At 42.4% G+C, this 23,011-nt stretch overlaps 1 protein-coding gene across 4 annotated transcripts in view; it reads right to left on the reverse strand.

The window, feature by feature from the left end:
- sh3pxd2aa (SH3 and PX domains 2Aa) overlaps positions 1–23,011 on the reverse strand; it is a 127,858-nt gene that overhangs the window by 23,641 nt on the left and 81,206 nt on the right. For all 4 annotated transcript variants that reach the window (XM_069676843.1, XM_069676842.1, XM_069676845.1 and 1 more), the window contains one exon: positions 4,526–4,639. In XM_069676843.1, coding sequence (XP_069532944.1) covers positions 4,526–4,639 — 114 coding nt within the window. The remainder of the gene's footprint in view (positions 1–4,525; positions 4,640–23,011) is intronic.

Genomic DNA, 23,011 nt, shown 5'->3' on the forward strand with positions numbered 1-23,011 from the left:
GGGTCATGTATTTAGTTGTACCATCCATGTGGATGAGCACTGATTAATCTTGTTGTTTGTATGGTTTGATAAGATATGTATGGTATCATTATATTGTATTTAAAGCTGCTTTTATCAGCACCTGAGCAGGGACCACAACATAACGCATGCTCTGAGGTCCTTGTTATCAGGTGAGCATGCACAGCCCTGCAGGTCCGACCAATGCACGAGTTGTGTTGTTTTTTTTTCACAGTGTCAGAAAGCTCCTTATTGACAAAGATAAATACAAAAGTCACTGCTGCCTTGTAGCTGACATTAGTAGACAACATATTTCCATATTTCAACACATACTATCAAAGACAGATACTGTAGCGTGGATCTCAGCTCAGCTGCTCGTCATTAACACTCCTTCCAACACGTCCAAAGTCGCTGCTTTTAGTGTGAATCCTCCAATCACAAACCTCAGTCTATGATTTGGTCCAAAAAGCTTAAAGTCAAAATCAACATGTTTCAAAGCTTTTATTATTTCTGAAAAGAAAGAGAAACTAAGGTAGTTAAAAAATGACGCGATAAGAAGGACAATTTTGCAGTGTATACAGTGTAACAATTTTTTTAAGCTTCTTTGGCTAATGATAACCTGCAAACCAGGAAGCAATCATTATGATCAAAGAGCCTTTAAGCCGGCGTGGTCTCATTTTCCCATCGAAAATCAATAAAGTAATAATAAAACAATAACTTTGAAAGCATAGAAACAGAAGTTTCCTTTCAGTCACTTTTTATTCATAGTCTCACACCTAGTACCTTTAAGTTGTCGTTTTGCCTGTTAAAAGACATCGGTTCACCACCAACGTCGGTTGCGAGATCTTGCAAGAGTTTTGTTGAGACAGAGAGCAGTTTTTAATGAAGTCACTGATTCTCCAGATTTGTCTGCCTGAAAATGCAATTTTAGTGTCAGAATACGTGGAATACTTGTGGTTCGTGAAGTAATATGTCCGATATCATCTATGGTGACCATGGGGTAAAAAATGTGGTCATAATCTGTGCTCAGGTTGACCTCTCCCATATGAGTAAATAGACTCAAAGGGGCCTGGCTTTGGTGAGACCCAAATGACACAGAGACGGGGAATCTCTCTCTCTCTCCGCTCTCTGTGAGCAGTTTAGGTCAGCAGATGAAGTAGGGAGAAGGACAAAGCAGAGATATGACAGATTTAAACTGGTAATTGATAAGGTTTGCATACACTTTCTAAAAGTGAATGTACACAGTCTAAACTCTTGACCTCTATCACTCCTTGTTAGTTCAAAGCCTGTATGATACAGCAGCAGTCATAACATCATGAGTCACTTTCCTGCCTTAGCTTCTTCTCCAAGGCCACATTAAGAGCAAAACCATTAATGTGGGGAGATGGAAACAGCACAGTCTACTGTCTATTTTTACAGTGGTAATCTAATCCCTTCTCTGTCGCTCACTTCTGAACCCTCTTGCGTCTCCATCTTTCCTCCTGCTCGACATCTGCCCTCTTCCCTTTGTATGCTCTCTGCTACTTGTCATTTCCTCTTCCTTTTGATTCCTCTCTGCCTTCCACACATCCCAGCGAGCGCCACCCTACCCCTGTTGACCTCCTAATTGAAATATCAGCTAAGGGAAGGCACAGAGGGAAATGTTATTTCGAGGTAATTTCAGTGGGGGCCGGGGAGCTCCTGTCGGTTCCTCTCCAGCGAGCCGAGCTGTCAGTGGAATTAGGTTACAGACCACGCAGAGATAATAAGATGTAAGAGACGACAGGAAGCGGGGAGAGGGAGATCAGAAATAAGAAGTGACGATATGTGCAAACACAAAGACACCAGGCCTAATGGGAGAACGGGGGCCACTGACAGAGGAGGGGAAGGAGTGTGTGTGTGTACTTGTGTGTAGTTGAGTGCAGGCACTTTCCACATAAACTGACTAGAGTGCATTGGTTAACAATGACAACCCATAGGCGATTAATGTGTGTCACTTTTAACATAACTGCCAGAGCCATACCGCAGGCTTAAAGGATCATTCTGGTCAGTTACAACTTATTTTGGTAGATTTGGCCATGCTTGGATGCTATCACTAATGAGCCAACTGTACTCCCCAAGTTATTTTCTGTACTGTGGATGTGCACAGTTATCCACCTCTCCGCATCTAACTGAAGTAGTTTAGTTAATCTGGTTCAACGTGACTGCTTCTTTTCCTGTCGCATTTCTTTGTAGCAATCCTGCAGAGTTCCCCGTTCAATGGACAGTTGACAAGTACATTTTTTCAATTAGTCTCAAAACCTGCACACATAAAAAACTGGGTATTGCTCATGGAACAAGCGCACATAACCATATGTGCATGCAGGAATACGCTCCCACCAGCATGGGGACCAGCTTGATTGACCTTCCGTACGCTTGTAGCTGCTCAATCCAACATTTGCTTGTCAAGTTAACTTTTGAGCCTCGGAGGCAGGGATGGAACAGACATCGGCTGATGTATCCACTCCTTCGATTGGTCACTTAATAAACCATGAAGTCTCTGGCTAACCAACATACTTTATATGAAACCACAGCCACTTCCATCAGACCAATGCCACGATGACTGCATGTCCATGGAAAACACACTCTCGCAGGCCTCTGTGACATATAACAGCTACAGATACTCATCTAAAAGGAACAAGATGGGTGCCTAGTTAATGTAAATAGTTTTAACAACCAGCAACTAGCAAGTCTTTGTCAAAAAGTATTTCTTTGACCGCATTAGAGACACTGTACTTAATGTTCTTTATGCTTCGATCACTGTGTTCTCATATCAAGCACCTGGTTATAAGTGTGTCAGTCTAATTTAACACCATTAATAATGGTTGAAAGTGATGCACCAGACAGTCGTCCACAATATTCCTCTCAAAGCCTGGTGTCAAAGTTACCCACAGTGCAATTCAACCACAGACAGCTAATGTAGCCTCAGCTGAGACCAGAGAAAACATTACACCCATTCTGCCTACTCTGGACGGACTATTGCTGACTGGTGGACGCCACTCGTGCATTTTCAAAAGAATGTCGTCTCAACATCTAGCTGTTAATACCAAAGAATACTGCTCACGCTTTAGCTATAATTGGCGGTCCATAGGGTCAATCAAGATGGTTTTAACTGATTTGACGTAGATAATGACTTAACAGACATTTATTCAACTGAAATCGAGACTATATCTTCAAAATTGTTGCATTCAAAGCAAAAAATTTGATGCAAATGTAAATCTTTGCTAAAGGAGAATATGAGGGCAAGAGTTGTGTCAGTGGACGAGGATGAGACACGCCCAGGCCTACTGAAGGAGGGCTCGTGGTCTGCTGTAATAAATTAAGGCTCCGTAGTTTAAAACTGTGATAAACAGACGGGTGTTTTAATTTAAAATCATAATGTAAATGATCTTCTATCACTTTACTTGTAAGCGTCTTCATCATTTGACTGCTGACTGCGAAACGACCAAAGTTGAAAATGACAGAATACGTCCATTAAAGGGCTGAAATAATCCCTATTTAATATTCAACAGCACACCAATTATATTTGCAAAATAAAGAAATCTAAAAACTAAATGAGACAATACACATTAAAACAACACATCAAATCCCCAGGCAACCAATGCTGCATACCCATTAGGCTGTTATTTCACCTCCAGGATACAGACAGTAAGAGATTCCACTGTTGCAGGCACTGACAACATCTATTTAGTGTGTGAGAGGGAAAGAACATCCCAGAAACGAATGAGAACAGCAAATAACAGTGAGTGTGGCAGCTGTGCAGGAGCTGTCATCATTCTAGCAAAGTGGGGTTTTGTGTGTGTGTGCGCACGTGTGTCTTCAGTATGTGCACAGTTCCATGGAGTGAGGAGGCTTGCACATCTTAATGGGAGACAGACCATGTTTGTTAGATAATCCAGTGGCACTGTGAAGCATGATAAACCATTGCACCATTCCAGTTTCATTACCACAGTCTGCTGCAGATACACTGTACACACACGTGTGTATTGCATGCATTTCGTAGCATGCGTGTGAGCATACATACATGTGAGTCTCTGTACTTTATTCATCTCTATTGGATTCCCTCAGTCAAAGGCAGAAAAGGGTCTTATGACACAGTGATGAAATGCTCCATCCAGCAGTCAGACTAAACATTATGGAGGAAAGGGTCACAACAAAACGAGCCTCCTGCAAGAGTTGCAGCCTCCCGGGGGAGTTGAAAGGAATTTTCTGTGGTGCCAAAATATTGCAAACCCTTTGGCTGCGGTCTGGTACCATTTCACCATGTAGCTGCGACTGTGGTCTTCAAGGTTCCTAATGTGTGACTGGAAGTTTGTGAGTGTGTGTATGTGCTTGTGTGACTTCTGTGCACTGCTTTTTAGATTGAGATGTGAGCACAGAAAAGCCACACACATAAAAATGATTATTTAGAAATCATGGCCTGTTCCACGCAGGCATTTCTCATCCAGAATGACGTTTATGTCTTTCTGTGTTTTATGAATCTAATAATGCTGTGTTTGTTCGCGCTAACCTTCTCCAGTCCTGGAGGTGCCCAGATCCAAGTCGTCTCTGGTTACATTCTGGGAGTCCAGGTATGTGGCCGGCACCCAGCCCTGCTCCTCTGCTGTGCTGACAAACCACCACCCTAGAGAGAGACAGAGATAAAGGAAGGAGAGATGGAACAAGACAGAAATGAACATATTAGTAATGCTAACAATCGCAGGGGCCTGAAGGATGGCAGCTGCCATCATTCCCATGTGGTGATTTTCAACAAACGATGGGAATTACACGTCACCGTTGCTCATCTCTCATATGTAACACAATGTGCTGTGACTGTGGATGAGCAAGCATTCGCATTAAAGCAGATTCAGCCTGTGAACGAATGGTAAAACTGTACATTTAATATGATGGGCTTGTCTGTATGAGCATGACAAAGAGATCTGAGGCAGACTCACGGAGGCTGGATGTTTCACCTACTTGGAAAGCTTTCATCATTACTAAACCAGACACTGACAGAGAAGGGAGATACCAGAGAGAGGAAAGTGCTGCAGCTTCTAGAAAAACATGGATCAACATACGGAAGTTTAAAAAGTACTTCTTGCAAACGTTGAAGATGAATATGTTGAGATTGACATTTTCTGTTCGGCATTTTACGTTCATGTTTTAGAACTTCGCTCACCCATAAACTTAGATAAGATGTGGAAAAACTTTTGTACGCAAGTCTACAACCACAGATCCAACTTCTTAGTTGATGAATAACGTCAGTCAACATGTTTCTGAGGAGTTTTTGGTCTCATTCACATTCAAGTCTTTAATACAGCATGATGTTATTGTAATTTAAGGTCCAACTTAAGAGTAACATAGATGATACAGCAGGGATGCATTAAGGCTTTAGTTACTTTCATGGCGACTTGTCGACCAGGATTGAGAAAGAGGCTGAGCAGTGAATTTTCTCCCTTACACCCAAATATGGTCACTCCTGGCTCCAAAATACAAAAATCTAAGCTTCCAAACACTAGTATATATGCTCACCAAAGATATAATTTACAATTTATAATTAATTCTGATGGAAACAGGAATGTCTGTACCAAATTTTGTGGTCGTCCATCCAACAGTTACTAAGACATTCAACCTTATAGTGTCACTTAGTACCAAGTTTTATTGTGTAAATTCAAAAGGCAGAAGAAGACATTTCATCATTGACGAAAACTATATTCTTATGGATTCAATCTCTGGGATTGATGAATTTAAAGTCGTGATGGACCAACAGGCCGTCTGATCGGGTCCGACCGACCACAGTCACCGTTCCCTCAGCCCTGCTGCTATAATGGATAAAAGCCTTGGAGAAGCCCATACTTTACCCAGCTGAGTCAAAGCATGTTGAATTAATGCCCTTCCAGATGTTAAATGTATGTTCTACTGGAATTCTGTACGACACTGACACATCATTGCTCTGCAGCCAAAAAACTCAACTGTCTGCTAGACTGTCTACACTTTCACAGACTGTCCTTTGTGCCGCTTTGACACTGGCTGACTAATCTCATGTCTTCTGGGAGTCTCGGTGAAGGAAGGGGTTCCACCCACAGATGAATTAAATATCATGGTGTCAAATCACACCATTGCGCTGCTTACTTCTTCCATACCATGACTAACGTTACGGAGGAGACATTACAGCATTAAATACTTTTTAAGAGATATTTGTGGTCACATGTCACATGTATTTTGGAACAGCATTCACTGCGCTGACTTGACATATTTACAAAAACTCATCACTTTGGGCGGCAACCACAGCCTGAAGACGCAGGAGGCAAATCAGCAACATCGACCGCAGTCTGATGAACGGTTTGCCATTCCCGAAGAAGAAGTGTGTTTACGAAATTCAGAGGCATGTTCTATATTTTAAATCAACGGTCTGGAAAAAGTGGAACGTCGCTTGTCTTCAAATGGGGAGACGTGACTTAATTATTCTAGTTGCTCCAACTTGCGAGAAGAAACCATTGCATGACGTGTTTTTATAGTACGAAGTGGCATGACAGCGACTGTGTGAGGCAAGAGGGTGATTATGTTTTGCAACATTGCACTTTACCATTTAAAGTTGTACAAGATATACATCCATCAGCCATAACATTATGACCACCTGCCTAATATTATGTAGGACCCCCTTTTGCCGCCAAAATAGCCCTGACCAGTCTAGGCATGGACTCCATTAGACCTCTGAAGGTGTGCTGAGGTATCTGGCACCAAGACGTTGGCAGCAGATCCTTTAAGTCCTGTAAGTTGCGAGGTGGGGCGTCCATGGATCTGACTTGTTTGTCCAGCACATCCCACAGATGCTCAGTTTGATTGAGATCTGGGGAATGTGGAGGCCAAGTCCATACCTTGAACTCATTGTGCTCCTCAAACCATTCCTGAACCATTTTCGCAGTCTGGCAGGGTGCGTTATCCTGCTGAAAGAGGCTCAGGTGCCCATTGTAGGTGCTTTCGCCGGTGAACAGGGGTCAGCATGGGCACCCTGACCGGTCTGCAGCTACGCGGCCCCATACGCAACAAACTGCGATGCACTGAGTTCTGACGCCTGTCTTTTAGAACTAGCATTGACTTTTTCAGCACCTTAAGCTACAGTAGCTCTTCTGTTGGGTCTGACGGGCACAGCCTTTGCTCCCCACGTGCATGGATGAGCCCTGGCCACCCATGATCCTTGGACCAGTTTGGTAGGTCCTGACCACTGCACACCAGAACACCCCACAAGAGCTGCAGTTTTGGAGACACTTGTCAAAGTCGCTTGCATCCCATCCACCGTCAGAGGCCATTGTAGCAAGCTAATCAACGTTTTTCACTTTACCTGGCAGTGGTCATAATGTTATGGCTGTTGTGGTACAGTGTGGAGGAAAATATACTTGCTTGTTGGCACTTCTGATAGTAGCTCATATGTGCTGCACACACCCTAAATTTCACCAACATCCCAAGGACCTAAATTGGCAACACTCTGCTTTTAAGAGCTCAGACTGGTCTCAAGTGTCCCACTGCATGTAAGTGTGATTGAATGTGTAAGTACAGTAGAGGTGACAGATTTAGACAGATGGGTGGAGGTAGACAGAAAAATGAGCCCAACAATTGGATCATTACGGCTCCAATGTATTAAAGAGCATCTGGCTCACTCTGTAATGTGGTTGCAGAAGCCCGGGTGAATCAACCCATCACGCCCTTTTTTACTACCCCGCAAGACACCGATCACATTAACACGTACGATGACTGACTTGGAAACTATGTCGAGCTGTTTAATGGGAAAAGTAACAGTAATGGTGTAATATGGAAGGTGTCTTTGTACAGTATGAAGCAGCAGCACAGTATAAACAGCTACATACCAGGACTCAAGAGAATTGCTCTCTCATATGAATTGATACCAGAAATAAGTCCTCACATGAACATTTAAAATACTCAGTTAGTTAATATTGTTATTGCATGAAGGTGCATTCGAAGCTAAAACAGTAGCACTACATAAAGCTGAATGTTCCTTGTAGAAATTTGTGCCAGACTGTTAGAACAACATCTACACTAACAGGCATTAAAATATTATTGGGTTGACACTTAACAGACCACAGTAAAGGAGCCTGCACAGCCCCCTGCATGTGGCCTCATCTCTCCTAATAGCCATATAAGCACAGAGAGGCCTGAGCCACCCTGACTCTGACAGCTTATGTGTAGCATTAAAACACCTTCTTCCAACACACACAAGTTCACACAGGATATCTGACTGTTCTCCTGAAGAAGCCTGGAGCAGGTCATGTCTCGCAGCCAACGCTGAAGTTAATTCAACCTGAAGGGCCACAGACACACTAGGGGTTATGCACAGTAGCTGCAGTGTAGCTCACCCAGTCTGAACTTCCTCACAGTCACACTAGCTGCCTGTGCATGCTTCGTACCTGCAAACCGACTGCTGTCTGCCTCCTGCAGAGGCGTTACAGCGCAGTTTGGCATCAGGAGGGGTCAGCGCAGTTCATGTTGGACCCGTCAGGATCAATTTAGGAGCCTGTTTGGCCTCGACTGGTAGAGGTAACGGTTTTATATGAAATTGTATTTGACAGCAGGACAGTTATACTAAGCTAATTAAATCTTACACCGTAACTCCTGGTTTAAGAAGCCCAGTGTTATAATGAACAGCCCTGACACAGTGCTGCGACTTGTAAACTCAGGAGGGGCTGTCAAACCTGGGCATGTAGAGGACTTCTCTGTGTGGGGGTCCTCTGCTGTGTGGAGGTGAGAGAAGTGGGCTGTTAGAAGACAAGGGCGAGATCATATATGTAACCACTCATGCACGCACCATTGGCACAATATATCCTTTGGTGCACAATGTATTGAAATGGACATATGTACATTAAATGTTCAAGGACTGGCGGCGGCAGGCAGCAACGCCCTGCATGCAGGTAAATAGTACCTGTGCTTCCATCTATTTATATCTGAATTAAAGCACCGATGCTTCTGATATCGTGGCGTGTCTTCATTTCCCTTTGCCATTTTGAATTATGATGTTATTCCTTTACGTTTGGATCAGATTTGGTGCCAAAATTGTAATGTTTAATAACGGCTTCCTCTGTGGTGCATGAAAGGGTTAAATATAATTTGCGTCTTTATTTGTTCATAAGTGAACTGCTCGACCAGCCTAGGAAAGCACCCAAGGCAGTGGAGAGTTTGTGTTCTGATTCCTGAAGGTTTTAATCATTCGCTTTTGTGATGGAGTGTGAAAGTAAGAACAGCTTGCTCCGTATGAAACACATTAGAGCTTTAGGCTGATTCATTGCAACTTCTTTACCTCAAAGAGCTTAGGAGGAATTGGAGCCAACTGTACGGAGGAGAGCAGTAGTTGTGCACAAGGACAAAAGCAGGAGTTCTTGCTCTCTTTAGCCGCCTGGCACGCGCAGGAAAACAGAATAATAAATCTCCTGTGCTGATAGAGGATTGAGGTGACTGTTTGCCATCAACAGTGGCAAGTGTAAGCTCCTGGGCTGCTTATCTCATCTCACTCCTATCCATGTTATCTAATCTGAGTAAGATGAGACAGGAGTGCCTGTTTTAAGAAGAATTCTTGAAGCTTAAAGATCCAATCATCAGGGCGTAATCGTACTCAACCATGCAAAAATCCAACTTCAGGAATGGTGTGATTTCATCTTTTCATGCGTGTTAAAATCACAGCTGCCGTGCCTCCACAATGAGGACATTGTAGGGATTGTTGTTGATACCAGAGCGATGAGCATTTCAGTCCAACTGTGGAGAATTAAAACCATGAATTGTTTTTCAGAACACTAAATTACAAAAGTTTGTTTAGTTCTTAAAGTTGTTCTTGATTTAATAAAGACACAGCACAAATCTATTAAGGGTTACCGCCGGTCGTTAGAATCAAACATTGTTCCCCAATCTTTATCTGCTTTTGAAATCTAGCTGCACCGGTCAGCTGGATTCCTGACTCATTATTAAACTACTTCAATTGAATTTCAATTTTATTTCGGTTCATTTTCAATAGACAAAACAAAATACAAAAGCATCATCGAAATTTTTAGTAACAAGGTCTTTGTGGGAAAATTTTGGTAACACTAATTTGGTAAATAGATATAAATACATAACACATAGAGCCCTCTTGCTAGATGAGAATATTCAGGGTTCCTACTCTTTTAAAGAAATAATTTTCCAGGACCTTTTCAGGACATTTACCAGGAGTTTTTCCTGACAATACGGGACCTCCTTTTTTCGATGATGCAGGGTTCATGATGAAGTGTCTCAAGCCCCTGTTACACCTCTGTTATGTTCCATCTTCAGTGTAAAACGCACGGAGGCGGAATGGCAGGGCGAAGTCGTTCATTAAGCTTACATCTATCCAAGTTACACCTGAAAGAACATCGCAATATATTGAAAAAATAAAAGATTATAATATTCAAGTGTCATACTTTTCTATCATCTTTCAGTTGGTTAGAAAGTGTCTTGAAAGGTGGCAATCTTATATTGCTCGCAGGACTTGATTGTGAATGTGACAGTTCTGGGAATCCAGACTGGACTTAAGGCGGCAAACTTGTGCTGAGTGTGGGGCTTAATTAAATTAAAATTTTCCAGGACAACATACATTTTTTCCAGGATATTTGGTCATTTTAATCAATTTCCAGGTGTTTCCAGGACTGGAAAAATAGTCTCTAAATTTCCAGGTGTTCCTGAGACAGTTAGCATAAACGATGTAAACAGAATGGAAACAGCCTGCTAACCTGGCTCTGTCCAAATTTAACAAAGTCCATTACATCACCTCTTAAGATTCCTGATAAACATGTTACATAAAGCTTTTATATGTTATATACTGTATGTTATAATAATTTCAGATTTAAAAAAAAGATAGCGTGTTTAATGGCCCGATCAGATAGAACGCGTTTTAGCAGCTGGGGGCGGCTTTTTTGTCATCGTTTTCCATGGGAGGCTTTTTGCATGCTTCTTTTGCTTTGCAGAGTGCCTCGCGTTTTTCTGCTCTGTGCGCCTCGTGTTTTTGAGGATACGATCTGAGCGCCTAGAGTTGAAAAAACTTCTGTCAGTTTACAATATAACGGTTAGGTTAATGGCAGCTATGATTCGGTGGTTGCCTTAACAACACGAGAAAAAAAGGTGCAGCGAGCTGCTCTTTTCTTCAACCGTAGGCTTCAACAAAAAAGGCGGTGCGGTGCGCCTCACGTTTTGGAGGTGCAGCGCACTGCCTTTTTTGTCGAAGCCACAGCTCTGTCTGATCGGGCCCTAAAAGTATAATTTATATGTAGTTGTAGAATTTAGATTTAGCGTGAAACAGGCTCGCTGTTTACCAATGCTTCCTGTCTTCATGCTAAGCTAACCCTCTGATGGCTCCAGTTTAATGTTAGCAGGACAGATTTGAGAGTGTCAACACTTTCCTCATCCTTCTATCGCATTAAGAGAATTTCCCAAATTATAAAAGCATTCCTTAGAGTCATTCTCTACGATCACAGGTTGTCAGACGTGTGTTGTATAGATATGGGATGAACAGTTGTGTAAATGTAGAACAGAATCTGCATGGTGTAAAAAATTGGAAGCACAGACAGGCGTGCGTTGAGAAAAAAATGAACAACATCACTTTGCCATCAACAGGCTGACAGATATTTTTTGGTCTTCTCCAAACATGCACAATAAGACATCCCAAAAAAAGCCAAAACAGTCAGGCAGCCTCTCTGTCTTCCTCACACACGCCAAGCTTCAGACTCCATCGTGTGCACACATGTGCAAGGCAAGGTTTTGACAGGGCCCAGCTCTCCTATAAATCCAGCTCTGCAGAAAGTGGGCCCAGTAAAAGCAGATAAACGAGGACCAGAGACAGAGCTGGACCCCCTGAAATATACGCTCTCTCCTCTCACAGACGGGAGAACAGACTGGATACAAAAAAAACTGAGATGCAGATGTGGGTAACAGAGGCTGCATGAGAAAGACAGAAAAGCAGTCGCTCTCTGCTGTGATAGCCAGTTGGCAGCATCACAAACCTGGTCCCTGAGCGAAGTGGGCTGACCCTCATGTGTGAGGAGCCTGCAGTCAGTTTTCACAGAAAATCTGTCTCGTAGGAGGAGATCTGGGCCCAAGATTGGCAGCCAGATGGAGAAATATTACTAAGAGTCAATTAAAACTAAAACATAACTTGGCTCTGAATATGCGTGGAGTGATGCATAAACTGACCAGTGAAGCTGAGTGAGGGTGTGGTGGGCTGCTTTACTGTGAGCGTGAACATGCTCACTTGTAACTGACAAAGGTTGTTGCAGCAATGTGTCATGTGATGACAAAGGGCAAAAGATTTTTAGCTATTCAGACCAGCCCTATTAAAGGTGAGGCAAAACACAGTCATCTCAGAGGCAAGGCAAGTTCAGCACCATTCATACATAAAGCAACTCAAAGTGCTTTAACAGTTAAAAACAGAGCATGAAGAACATTAAAAGAAATGTGACACAGAGCAAAAAATAGATTTCTTAATCTCTGAATGCAAACAACTCGTTTGCTCAAGTCTTTCTCTTTAATTATAACTCGTCAGTTATAATTTTTCCTTCGTTTCTAGAATTCCCAGAGTTCTCTTGGGTCCCAGACTCCTACTGTTGCAATATTCGACCTTCCAATTTGTTTTAAAATTGTACAGAAGTAATTAAATATAGATTAAGCGAAAATAATTAAGTAATAGATTCAAATATAAGATCAATTAAAAGTAAATTAATATCAATTAAATTAAAAGAATTAAAGGTGCTATACGTAACTTTCAGAAAATCCTCATTCCTAGCGACACGATCGGCAGTTGAGGGAACTGCAGTCAACCTTCTTGTACGCGCTCGCACGGACACTCGCACGCATTAACAAGCATCCAGGTTTTTTGCTGAAGACACACGAAACTGAGCATGCTCAACTCACCGGCTGTGTTTACTCTTCACTGACGAGATGCGTTTACTGACCGGTAACATGTTAGAATCATGTTAGCTGGCAAAGTTATTTGATAAAAATCAGCCCACAGGTTGTTAGGGCCAATGGAGGAAGTTGGTAAGGTCTCAATTTATCAGTTCCTCTACTATCCCTTCACACATTGGCAGTAAAAAAAAGATATTTCATTGATGAATACATGTAAAATCTTACATATAGCCCCTTTAATTAAATTTGATAAGAAGTTTTAGGAATGCAGCAGCAAATAAAAATGTTTTAAGACCTGTTTTAAAAGAGCTAACAGATTGAGAAAGCCTCGGGTACTCTGGCAGCTTGTTCCACAGTTGAGGAGCGTAGAAACTAAAAGCTGCCTCACCCTGCTTGGTTCTGGTTCTGGGGACATTGAGGAAACCTGTCCCAGAGGACCTGAGGGGGGCTGGATGCCTCGTAGCAAACTAGCATGTCTGATAGGTATTGGGTATATATCTATCCTTTGACACACATGAAGCTGGTTTAGGGATCGGAGGACTGGTGTATTGTGTTCTACTTTTTTGGTGTTCACGAGGAGCAGCTGCAGCTGTCTGATTAATGTTACAGTCACACCTGTAAAGACACCACTACAGTAATCTAGCCTGCTAAAAATAGAAGCATGAACAAGGAGGGTTCAATCTTTTTTCCAACATTCATTCAAAACTGTACACAAGAAAAGTGGCAGAGAGAAGAACTTTAGAGCTATTTTCTCACCTCCACTAACCAATCACTGCAAGGAGTTGGCGCAACTGTCAGACTGTTGGTGGCAGAAAGTTAACACAAATCTTTAAATCTTACTGCCAGACGAAGAAATACGTCAAAACCAAAACTAAACTCACAGTTAAGTTTGGTGATGTGGCTTGGTCGCTTGGTTTATCGGGCCATTTTTTAATCGCTCCCACATTCAAGAACGAGACATTTAAACAACTAACATACCAAATCACCCAGAAATAAGACATTGATCTTCAAAGTCCTTAAAGGATGAGTCGTATGTTTTTATAATACTGGAGCTTTTTCTGTGCACCATGCATGTTCACATGAAATATAAAAATCACTTACTGAGCACGTTCATGCTTCCCAGAGGATAAGCCTTTTCTTGCATGAGCTTCCTTCCCACAACACAATCAGAAAATATGTTGTTCAGTCTGCACAGCATTTTCAAATGAAAGGATGTTAAGAACAGCTGCTGGGATCTAACAACAAAGCTGTTTACTTTTCATTTTGCTGATATAAGCCTCTAATTTTGTGTAAGTAAGCATACTGGCAAACAGGGAAACCACCTATAAAGGTTTTCGAGATAAAAGTTTGTTCAGTTTTCACCCTCTGAACTGCAAACATATGAAGATGAAAAATCCATATGATGTGTTATGATAATCTCGCCAACTATGGAGTTCAGTTTGGCTTGAAATAAAGCCAAAGTGCGCCCTGGAGGGGGATGCGGTTGTGATCAAAGAGGAGAAAACATCACTTTCCCTCTGAAACATGACTAATAACTGCACATGTACATGTTCATGACCTGCAGTGGAAAAACAAGAGTCAAAGGCAGTTGGTGGTGTGGGCGGGTTAGTCAGCAGTGGCAGCTGTGAAAATGAACGAGCGCAGAACAGGACAAATAAAAGGTGCTCAGGTAATAAAGTGCACACTTAAGAGACATCTGTACTTACAGCAGAGCGCAGGGGTGGGCTGTTGTTGTAACAGGTGAAATCATCATACCTTGTTATCAGGGGCAAGCTCTACTATGTGTGTGTGTGTGTGTGTGTGTGTCTTTGAGTGAGTCACAGTGTTGAGCAAAGTGACCCCACAAGTCTCTGAGTTCTCTCTGCTTGAAGCTGAGCTATAATGCGTGGTGTTTGATATAATAACAACATAAGTGCTCACTTCCTGTTAGGTGTCTTTTTATTGTCCAGGTGTTTGGTGAAGTGGTATCCAGCATACCTCTTTATATCCAACAAACACTGAAGTAGAACCGGACCAACAATCCTGCGAGGGTTACTTTCTGAAGCAGGGCTAAAACTTCAGGAGTTTTGGGCCGATTGTTACGTGTTTCAAGCCTCCCAACGCACAGAAGAGAAACCTGGTCTGGGACTTTAGTCAATACGGATGTTTTGGCCCAGATTATCTGGTAATGTGAGGGGTTAACAGATCCAGTGTTAAACCGCACAAACAGGTCACAGACTTGTCATGACCGCCCTCGAAAATGTTATTTAGATTTTAAAATCTGGATGATTACCTCAGTACTTTCCGAGCAGAAACACAGCAGCCAATGAAACAGAAGTCCTTAAGGAGACGCAGCTCTTTTGTTAATGTTAGCTAGCATGCTACTGTTGACAGAAAACTGAAACCTCACCTTTGTTTCTAACTGACGAATAAGGTTAAGTGCATCTCCATCCTTTTTTTAAAGTGATAATCTGGAAGATTTTCATTTATATAAATGTCTGTTAGGTCACTATCTATCACCGAATGAGGTAACACAATGGTGTTTGAGCCTTCGGCCCACTGATGAAGGCCTTTTCAGTGTTACAGACTGGGTGTCTGTGGCGACTTTCGTGGAAAAAATCACAAGCGGCGCCCAGTTAGTGACAAGTTTTCCATCATCCAGCAGTGGTTGGTCTGCCAGAGAGGGTAGGCGGAGCTAAGCGGCTGCTTTTCGGGTCTCAGCAAGTGTTGCGAGTAAACAGTAATCTACTATGGCTGAACAAACAAAGAAAAGATGGATGACTACAGATACAACTTCAAAAATAAGTGAAAATCCAAAGAAAAAGAAACAAATTGGACGCTCAGATGAAGGCAAACAGTCTGAAAAGGAAAGCGACCGTCAGCGAGGAAAATCAAGAGTTACAACCGGAGCCAACCGTGGACGTCACACATGCAGCACTGTCTGGATATCTGGGAAGTGTGCTCCCGCAATTACCTAAACACACTTCCCAGATATCCATCTTCGAGATTATCACTTTAACTGGAAAGGTTCTCTGTTGCCACTTTGTTTCTCCTGAAAAGCATCACTACAGCAAGTTAAACCCCCTCAGCAGTGTTCTTTTTGTGTACATCTGCTTGAGAGGTCACATGAGATCATATGAGATATGTGAGGTGGTACAATGCTCCCTCTGGCACACATGATAATCTTTGTCATTTCCTGTGGCTCATGATTTATCAGTTCTTTTATGATTTATCAGTAATCTTGTAGTGCATGCATGTTTGACTTAAGAGATAATAATATCCTTGACGTCTGTCCTTATCTGTGACGCAACTTCATTTTAAAAATCGTTTTAAAACTCCTGTTGTCTGAATCAGGCCTTAATTGACGTTCTTGCTAGCTTGTGTGAAAAAACAGACCCAACTGGTCTGGAGGATTTATGAGGCACTGAACAACTAATGACTAATATTTAGAAAGGTTATGCAGCAACACCTGCTGTCTCCCACATTTATACACACACATTCACACAGGAGCACACACACATCGCACAGAAATATGAATATGTAAGACAGCAGAGAGGCTGTAATTGGCATTTCTTACAGCACGGAGAACTAATTGGAGTTTCTAGCTACAGCATGTCTTGGCAGGCAATAATTGCCTGTTTTCTCCTGCTGAGGGAAAGCCGAGGTCACGGTGAACAGAGTGGTACAGTAACAGCAGCAAGAGCAAGATAATCATTGAGCGCCACAAGCCTGGGCCCAATAGGAGATGCATGAAGTGATGCTGGATACAAAAAGTAAGGGGCCATAAAAAAAGAGGAGAGAGAGAGAGAGCAAACAAAAGAGGGGGAGACAGAGATTGAAACAGCGGTGTAGGGAAGAAGACAAAAGGGGGAGAGCCAGCAGATGTTTGGCAGGATCTTCAAAGCCGTAGTATTTCACGCTAATTCTCCATCCAAAAACAACGCTGCACGCTTTTCTTTAGGTTTCTCATTGTTGGATCGTCAGAGCGGCCATCAGACAGTTTTGACAATGATGTCTGTTAAAAAAGGGGCATCCGGGGGGCCCTCGAGGTGACTGTCATTCTTGTTTTTTCATCTCAGCTTCTAATTAGGAACAGATCCCCTGGAGAGCAGCAGGCGCTTGAACGCACAGCTTCTTTTCAGGGTAATGTATTGAATTGCATGTTTATCTTTCTGCAGTGTAAGCAGAAGAATAAGCCAAAGAATATGCCAAAATTAGCAACACAACAATTGTTGGTACAACATTAGCTTAAACATGGAGCTTCATTCATGTAAAGCCTGCATCAACACTTTTATGACATTTATCCTTGTTGTTTAAAAATATCATTTTTATCCATTCAGTGGACATCACATGATTTAATGTTAGTGAGGTGGGGCTGTGTTCGAACAAATTCAACGTGAAATGGAATTCGAATCTTCAAGACTCAAGCCGCGCTCCCCTGTCTTGCTTGCTGCTGGCATATTAAAGTGACGGGAGTTAGCCTCGATGCTAGCTACAGCTTCGGCCCTGGAGCAGAACAGTAAGTCTCCCCTGTGCTTTCTGACTACGGTCGGGACGTCAAAGCAGGAAAGGTTAATAGTGTCTTGGCTTGTTTGTTTCCGTCATTGGTTTGTAGCAGGCAGCGTATTATCGCCACCTGTTGGAATACAAGGCACGCTACTTTAAACGTGATTGCATTCTGAGACTCTGGGGAACAGTTTACTTAATTGTTCCTGGGCAAGCGTTTTCTGCTGTGCTTCAGTTTTTGAATGCAATCGCATCATTAGAATTTGAACAATTTTTCTTACCAGGTTTGAACGATATATCGAATTTTGATTGAAAAGTGACAGCCCAACAGTGAGGTGACAGAACCATTTACAACTGAGGACCAACAAAATCTGCATCATTTACATCGATGTACTTTGTACTTTGAACTCTGTTCAATCCCCGTGAAGCTGTAAAATATGCCATATCTCAGTGGCAAAGAACAGCAACAAAAAATGACCCGTGTCTTTAAAATGCAACACAAAGTGAAGTGAAGAAGTTAATTCAAACTTTGAGGTTTTCACAGTGTTACATGTATATTCTGCATAGCTCATTTAACGTGTTCTCATCACAGGTCGAAAAATGACATTGCTTTGTCACGGCCTTCCACATCTCTTACAGTCACACAAGGTGCTATCTGCCCCTCAGTCCCCTCAAAGTTTTCTGTTGTTTCAGACAAACTTCTGTCGTGAAAACTTTTAACCACCCAATTCCACTTTAACTGCCATTTAGCATGAAGAAGAAAGCTACAAACTTTTTACAACTACCTCCCAAACCTTTTTAGGTAGGTATTTCATAGCCAAAAAATTGGATTTTTGGGTGGAGTACCAGCTTAAGACACTTCAAAACCTTTCTAAAAGCTAAAAATAGGATATATGAGGGGCCACCTAATCCATTTCGTGCTGTTTCATCCTAGAAAGTCAGAGCCAATTTCAAGGTCCTGGTCTTTATTGACACAGTAAGACGGGGAAATTACATCCCAGTTTGAAGATCATGTTACCTGGCTGAAGTTTTCATAAAACGCAGGGGTCTTGTTACTGAGCCAGAATTGTTACAAGTGTAAGGGGATAGCTGGCTGTAGGGGCTCTTAGAAACCAGTGTTGACTAAACATCACGCTCAGTGGGGTCAAGCTTAACCTCTGCCTTTATCCTCCATATGGTTTATGTATGCATGCTAGCATGTGCTTCAACCCTCTAGCTAAAATATTGTCTGACACACGCAGACAACAACCTTCCTGAGTATACGACAGCCTGTTAGCTTTCTATCAGTATCTGTACATGTGTTTCGCTCTGCTTACTGAGAAGAGAAGGAGATTCCCTGGTCAGCTTTAAAGTAGTCTTCTCTGAGCCTCCGCTATCCCCAGATTGTCTACGCTCACCTCAAAGAATGAGGCGACTGAATCTGTTTAGCACATTTTTACTGCCTGAGACTGATGCTAGCTAACACGGCTAAGCTAGGGTGTTGTGAGAATGATACTAGGCCATCCCCTGGCTCAGGACGTACCACCCTGATTGATGCTGGCTGTCTCTTTTGCAGCCTTGAGGCGATGCAAATGCTTTCCTCCAGCCTCCCATGTGAAATCTGTCCAAAACAGCCATCTCTGATCCAGTACATCCTTTAAGCTAGCCCTCAGTACACCTTGATTAAAGACATAAGAAACCTCTGACAGCCGAAGGCAAAGGGTATGTCAAGCTAGCTACTATGCAAAACCTTTAAAGCGCTCTCTAGAGAAGGCGCTTAAGGGGAAATGCTGCATCTTTTCACACTTTGGCGCATTGTTTTGATGATCCTTGAAGGTCCATTTAATATTTAAAGTTCAGCACTTTGAGAGAGTTATTTCACAATCAAGTTGTATCATTCATACCTTTAGAAAACTATACTGATACTGTGGTTATTTTACAGGACGTTGGTTCAAAATACTGATCTCATCAGTGCTTTAATTCAGAGAAATTCTCTGGACATTTTCCAGCCATTTCAGCGTACAAATTCTGTAATTATTTCATAGCCTCAAGGTAAGGCTTACCCTAAGTGAACTGGAGCTTTCAGTGCAAATGACCTAATGCAATGTAAAGTTCTGATTTTTAAAAAATGAGCCCGAGGCTTTCTCTTATGAAACTAATCCACACGGGGAACAATCTCAGGCCAGACCAAGACAAGCATTGAGGACAAACGTTTGGAAAGGCATCATGGGTTAGACTGAGCGCTGCCAGTCTCACCAGATCTCCCGGGAAAGGTGTGGTGGGGAAATGCTTACAAAATTCCTGGCTGTGATTCTCCATCAAACAGCATTTGACCTTCTGACAAGCAATGCTTCAGAAGTGATAGATGTCTTTAATGTTTCCATGTAGACCACAGGATCGTATGACAGAAGTCTACAAAAATATCACCAACGTCACTTTCCTAAATATAGGATAAGTATTAAACACAACAGAGGATTGTACTGAATGGGAGGTGTAAAGTCAAGTCCAGAGAGAGGTTAGCAAATCTTTCAAATCACTTTAAATCAACTGTGACAAAATGCCCCTGAAACTTGGCAGCAAGGAAGGCAAAGATATTTGGGTAAATGGCTTCTCCGGCTGGCGTTGTGGCTTGGGCGCTACGCTAACCCAATGGATAAAATGTTTGCAGTTTAGCGTCAAGGCCCTCATGGCAGATCCATTAGTCTCGGCTGATGGAACAAGGGAAAAGAGCGTATTTTCCCCCACGTTTCCCCCCCAGGACACTGTGGCAACAGAGTGGAACACAAGTCTCTAAAATTTACCTTGTCTGATATAATGTTACAAAGAGGAGAAGAAAACATCAGTAGGATTACTGCTCATGAGGCCATGTGTTCTTTCTTAAACATCAAGTAATTGTTTGGGTGTTTGATCCTTAATTGAGACGTAGACAGTTCAGAAATCAAAAGGAGACACTGTCAGATTACATGACAGAAACTTGGAATGCTGCTGTCGCAAGCTCAAGAATTAAGACTGCACCATGACACGCCATTGCTCCATTATTTAATGTTCAACAAATAAGGTTGCCCATGCACACCTTTGGTGTCCCTGCTCATTGCACAATTTGTAGAGCCTGGCAGTAGACATTTAGATTCAGAACAAACTTGTGATTGACCACTTTGGCTAAACAAACCCAAACCTGACATGTGTAACACGAGATTTCAAACAAAGCAAACCTGATCCACAAGAGATCGAAGGTTAGTCAGGCCTGAGCTGTTCGTTAAAACAAAATGTAGTCGACTCCCAAAGACCTCTACCCGTCAGCAGTCACATGTAACTTAGCTTCGGCAGGACCCTAGGGGTGACTTTGTTCACTTGTCGGTCTGTCCATCCCTTTGGTCCAAACTGAATTATCTCAACAACTGCTGGATGGATTACTGTGAAATTTGCTACAGAAATTTGTGACCCTGAGAGGATGAACACACTTTGGTGATCCATCAACTTTTTCTTTAGCACCACCACAAAGTTGTCATGTGGAACATGTCACGGATTTCCATTAAATTTAACATGGATGTCCAAGGTGCCCAGAGGATGAATCCTTATAACTTTAGTGAGCCTTTGACCTTTATTTTAGCAACACTATACAGTCTGAATAGCCATAAAAGTTGGTGCACTGTGGTGATGCTCATGACTGAAAATAAAGGGGCAACTCTACTTCATCAGTTTGTTTCCAATAACAAGAAATAGAATAAATGAAAAAAGCTTCATCTTGAAGCAATTGTATTACTCCAAGAGTTCATCTAGTATCCCATCTCCAAGTATTCGAAATTCTCATCAAGTACTGTGCGACACAGGTCTGTGGCTTTTAATGACACGCCAACCTTTCCACTCCGTCTCCTTCCCATCACTGCCTCCTCTTAGTTCAACACACCATATAATTTAACTGGTCACAAATGCAGATTTATTTTCTCCAGCTGGGACATTCCTCTCTCCAGACGCTCGGTGGTTCCCATGTCCGAGGAGGAACCATAGGGAGAAAACCAGGACAGTGGCCTAGACAAGGCCTCTACTCCTCTCTCAGGGACGATTCCCGCTTATCCAACCCCTAACCCCCCTTTGGTGCTTCATAAATCCTACTTTGCTAGATAGCAGTTCCTAAATTTGAAGATACTTGTGTGAGGATTTGTTGACACAGAATTCACACACACACACACACACTGACACACAAACTCATCCATATACCCATCAACCCCCACAAGGCTTATGATTGAGCCAGTTTTCACTGTGAAAGTTGATCTTCTTGACACGCTCCAGTGACACAGCTGGGGTAGTCTTGCAAGGGCAATAACTTCTCACAGAGGCAAAACAACAACAGCAACCGACTCTGGAGCTGAACCCATAATTATGACAGGTCAAGCCTGCAAACACTTCAAACTGGTGGAAATATGTTGTGTTTGAAAGAGGAAGAGAATATTAGTGTATGAAACCATCTGTGCTTAATATGTGGGGGGGAGAAATAATCATTTGAAGTAAAAGGCAGTTGAAATATGGATTTGTGCTTTTCTTGGAGAGGATTAAAAGACATCACGGCACTGACTTGGATGTAAAAGGAAATAAGCTCTAATTAACAGCCGTACTGTCGGTGTCTCTGTGTGGAAAACGTCAAAGGAAATAAGCACGCGCAGACCAGGAGGCTGCAGCAAAACCTTGAAAGCAGAAGGGGGCTGTGGGATATTATATGAGATCTCAGATGTGTTTGTCTTGGCATATAGCCTCCTAGTGAAGTCATCATCATCATCATCATCATGGCAGTTGCTCTACTTCTTTGCCCAGTAAATGATGACAGCATGCAAATCGAGCTCAGGGGCTCCACAGAGCTGATGTTGCTCACATCGCTGTGTTTGTTTCAGTAACTGTTAAATGTCGACATCCAGCACGGAGCGTTCAACTTGGTCTGGTGAGCAGATGCTGTCAGGCCAGAAAATGATTGTGTGCTGAGGCTCTCCAACAAAACATTCAATGATGCATGTAGCGAACTACAAAGAGTTTCTGGTAATACAAACTGCAAGATACAGGTTATGAGTTTCTCCTGAAGTCAGGAGTTAACAGGAACACTTGACATTTCAAAACCTCACAAACAAAGCTGAAGAGAGAGCCGGAAATCAAGACATCCACTTCAAGTCAATCATGAAAAGAAGATGACTTCCTTTGAGTACAAGTTTGTGCCAAAGCCACATCATAAAAAAAATCCCTTCCCATGCAACATCTTCACTCTGTCAAAACGTCATTAAACAATTATCTCATTTATGCTGACAGGGAAGAAATTGAAAATGTGCCAAATGGTACGTAAATCATACACGGAGCACACAAAATGACAAGCCCGCTGAACGCTAAGACTGACTCATAAAGGGCACGTAATCATTGGAAGATGTGCGAGCCAAGATATCTCAGAGATGTATGAATTCACACATTATCAGGGTAGAGATAAGAGCTGAGAGAACGATGGGATGATTGGCGCCAAGATTTCAGTTGTGCAAGCTGCTGGCTGTCAGTGTCTGCCTGCATGAGATCCTGCTCAGGGATTGCTAAAGAGAATTTTCACAAGAGGAGAGAAGGTGAAAGGTAGTGTGCTGATGCAAATACGAACACTTGATTTGCAGTT

The sequence above is a fragment of the Semicossyphus pulcher genome, unplaced genomic scaffold (genome assembly GCF_022749685.1).
Source record: "Semicossyphus pulcher isolate SPU_LCO1_2020_fin unplaced genomic scaffold, fSemPul1.0.p SCAF_27, whole genome shotgun sequence".
NCBI lineage: Eukaryota > Metazoa > Chordata > Actinopteri > Labriformes > Labridae > Semicossyphus > Semicossyphus pulcher.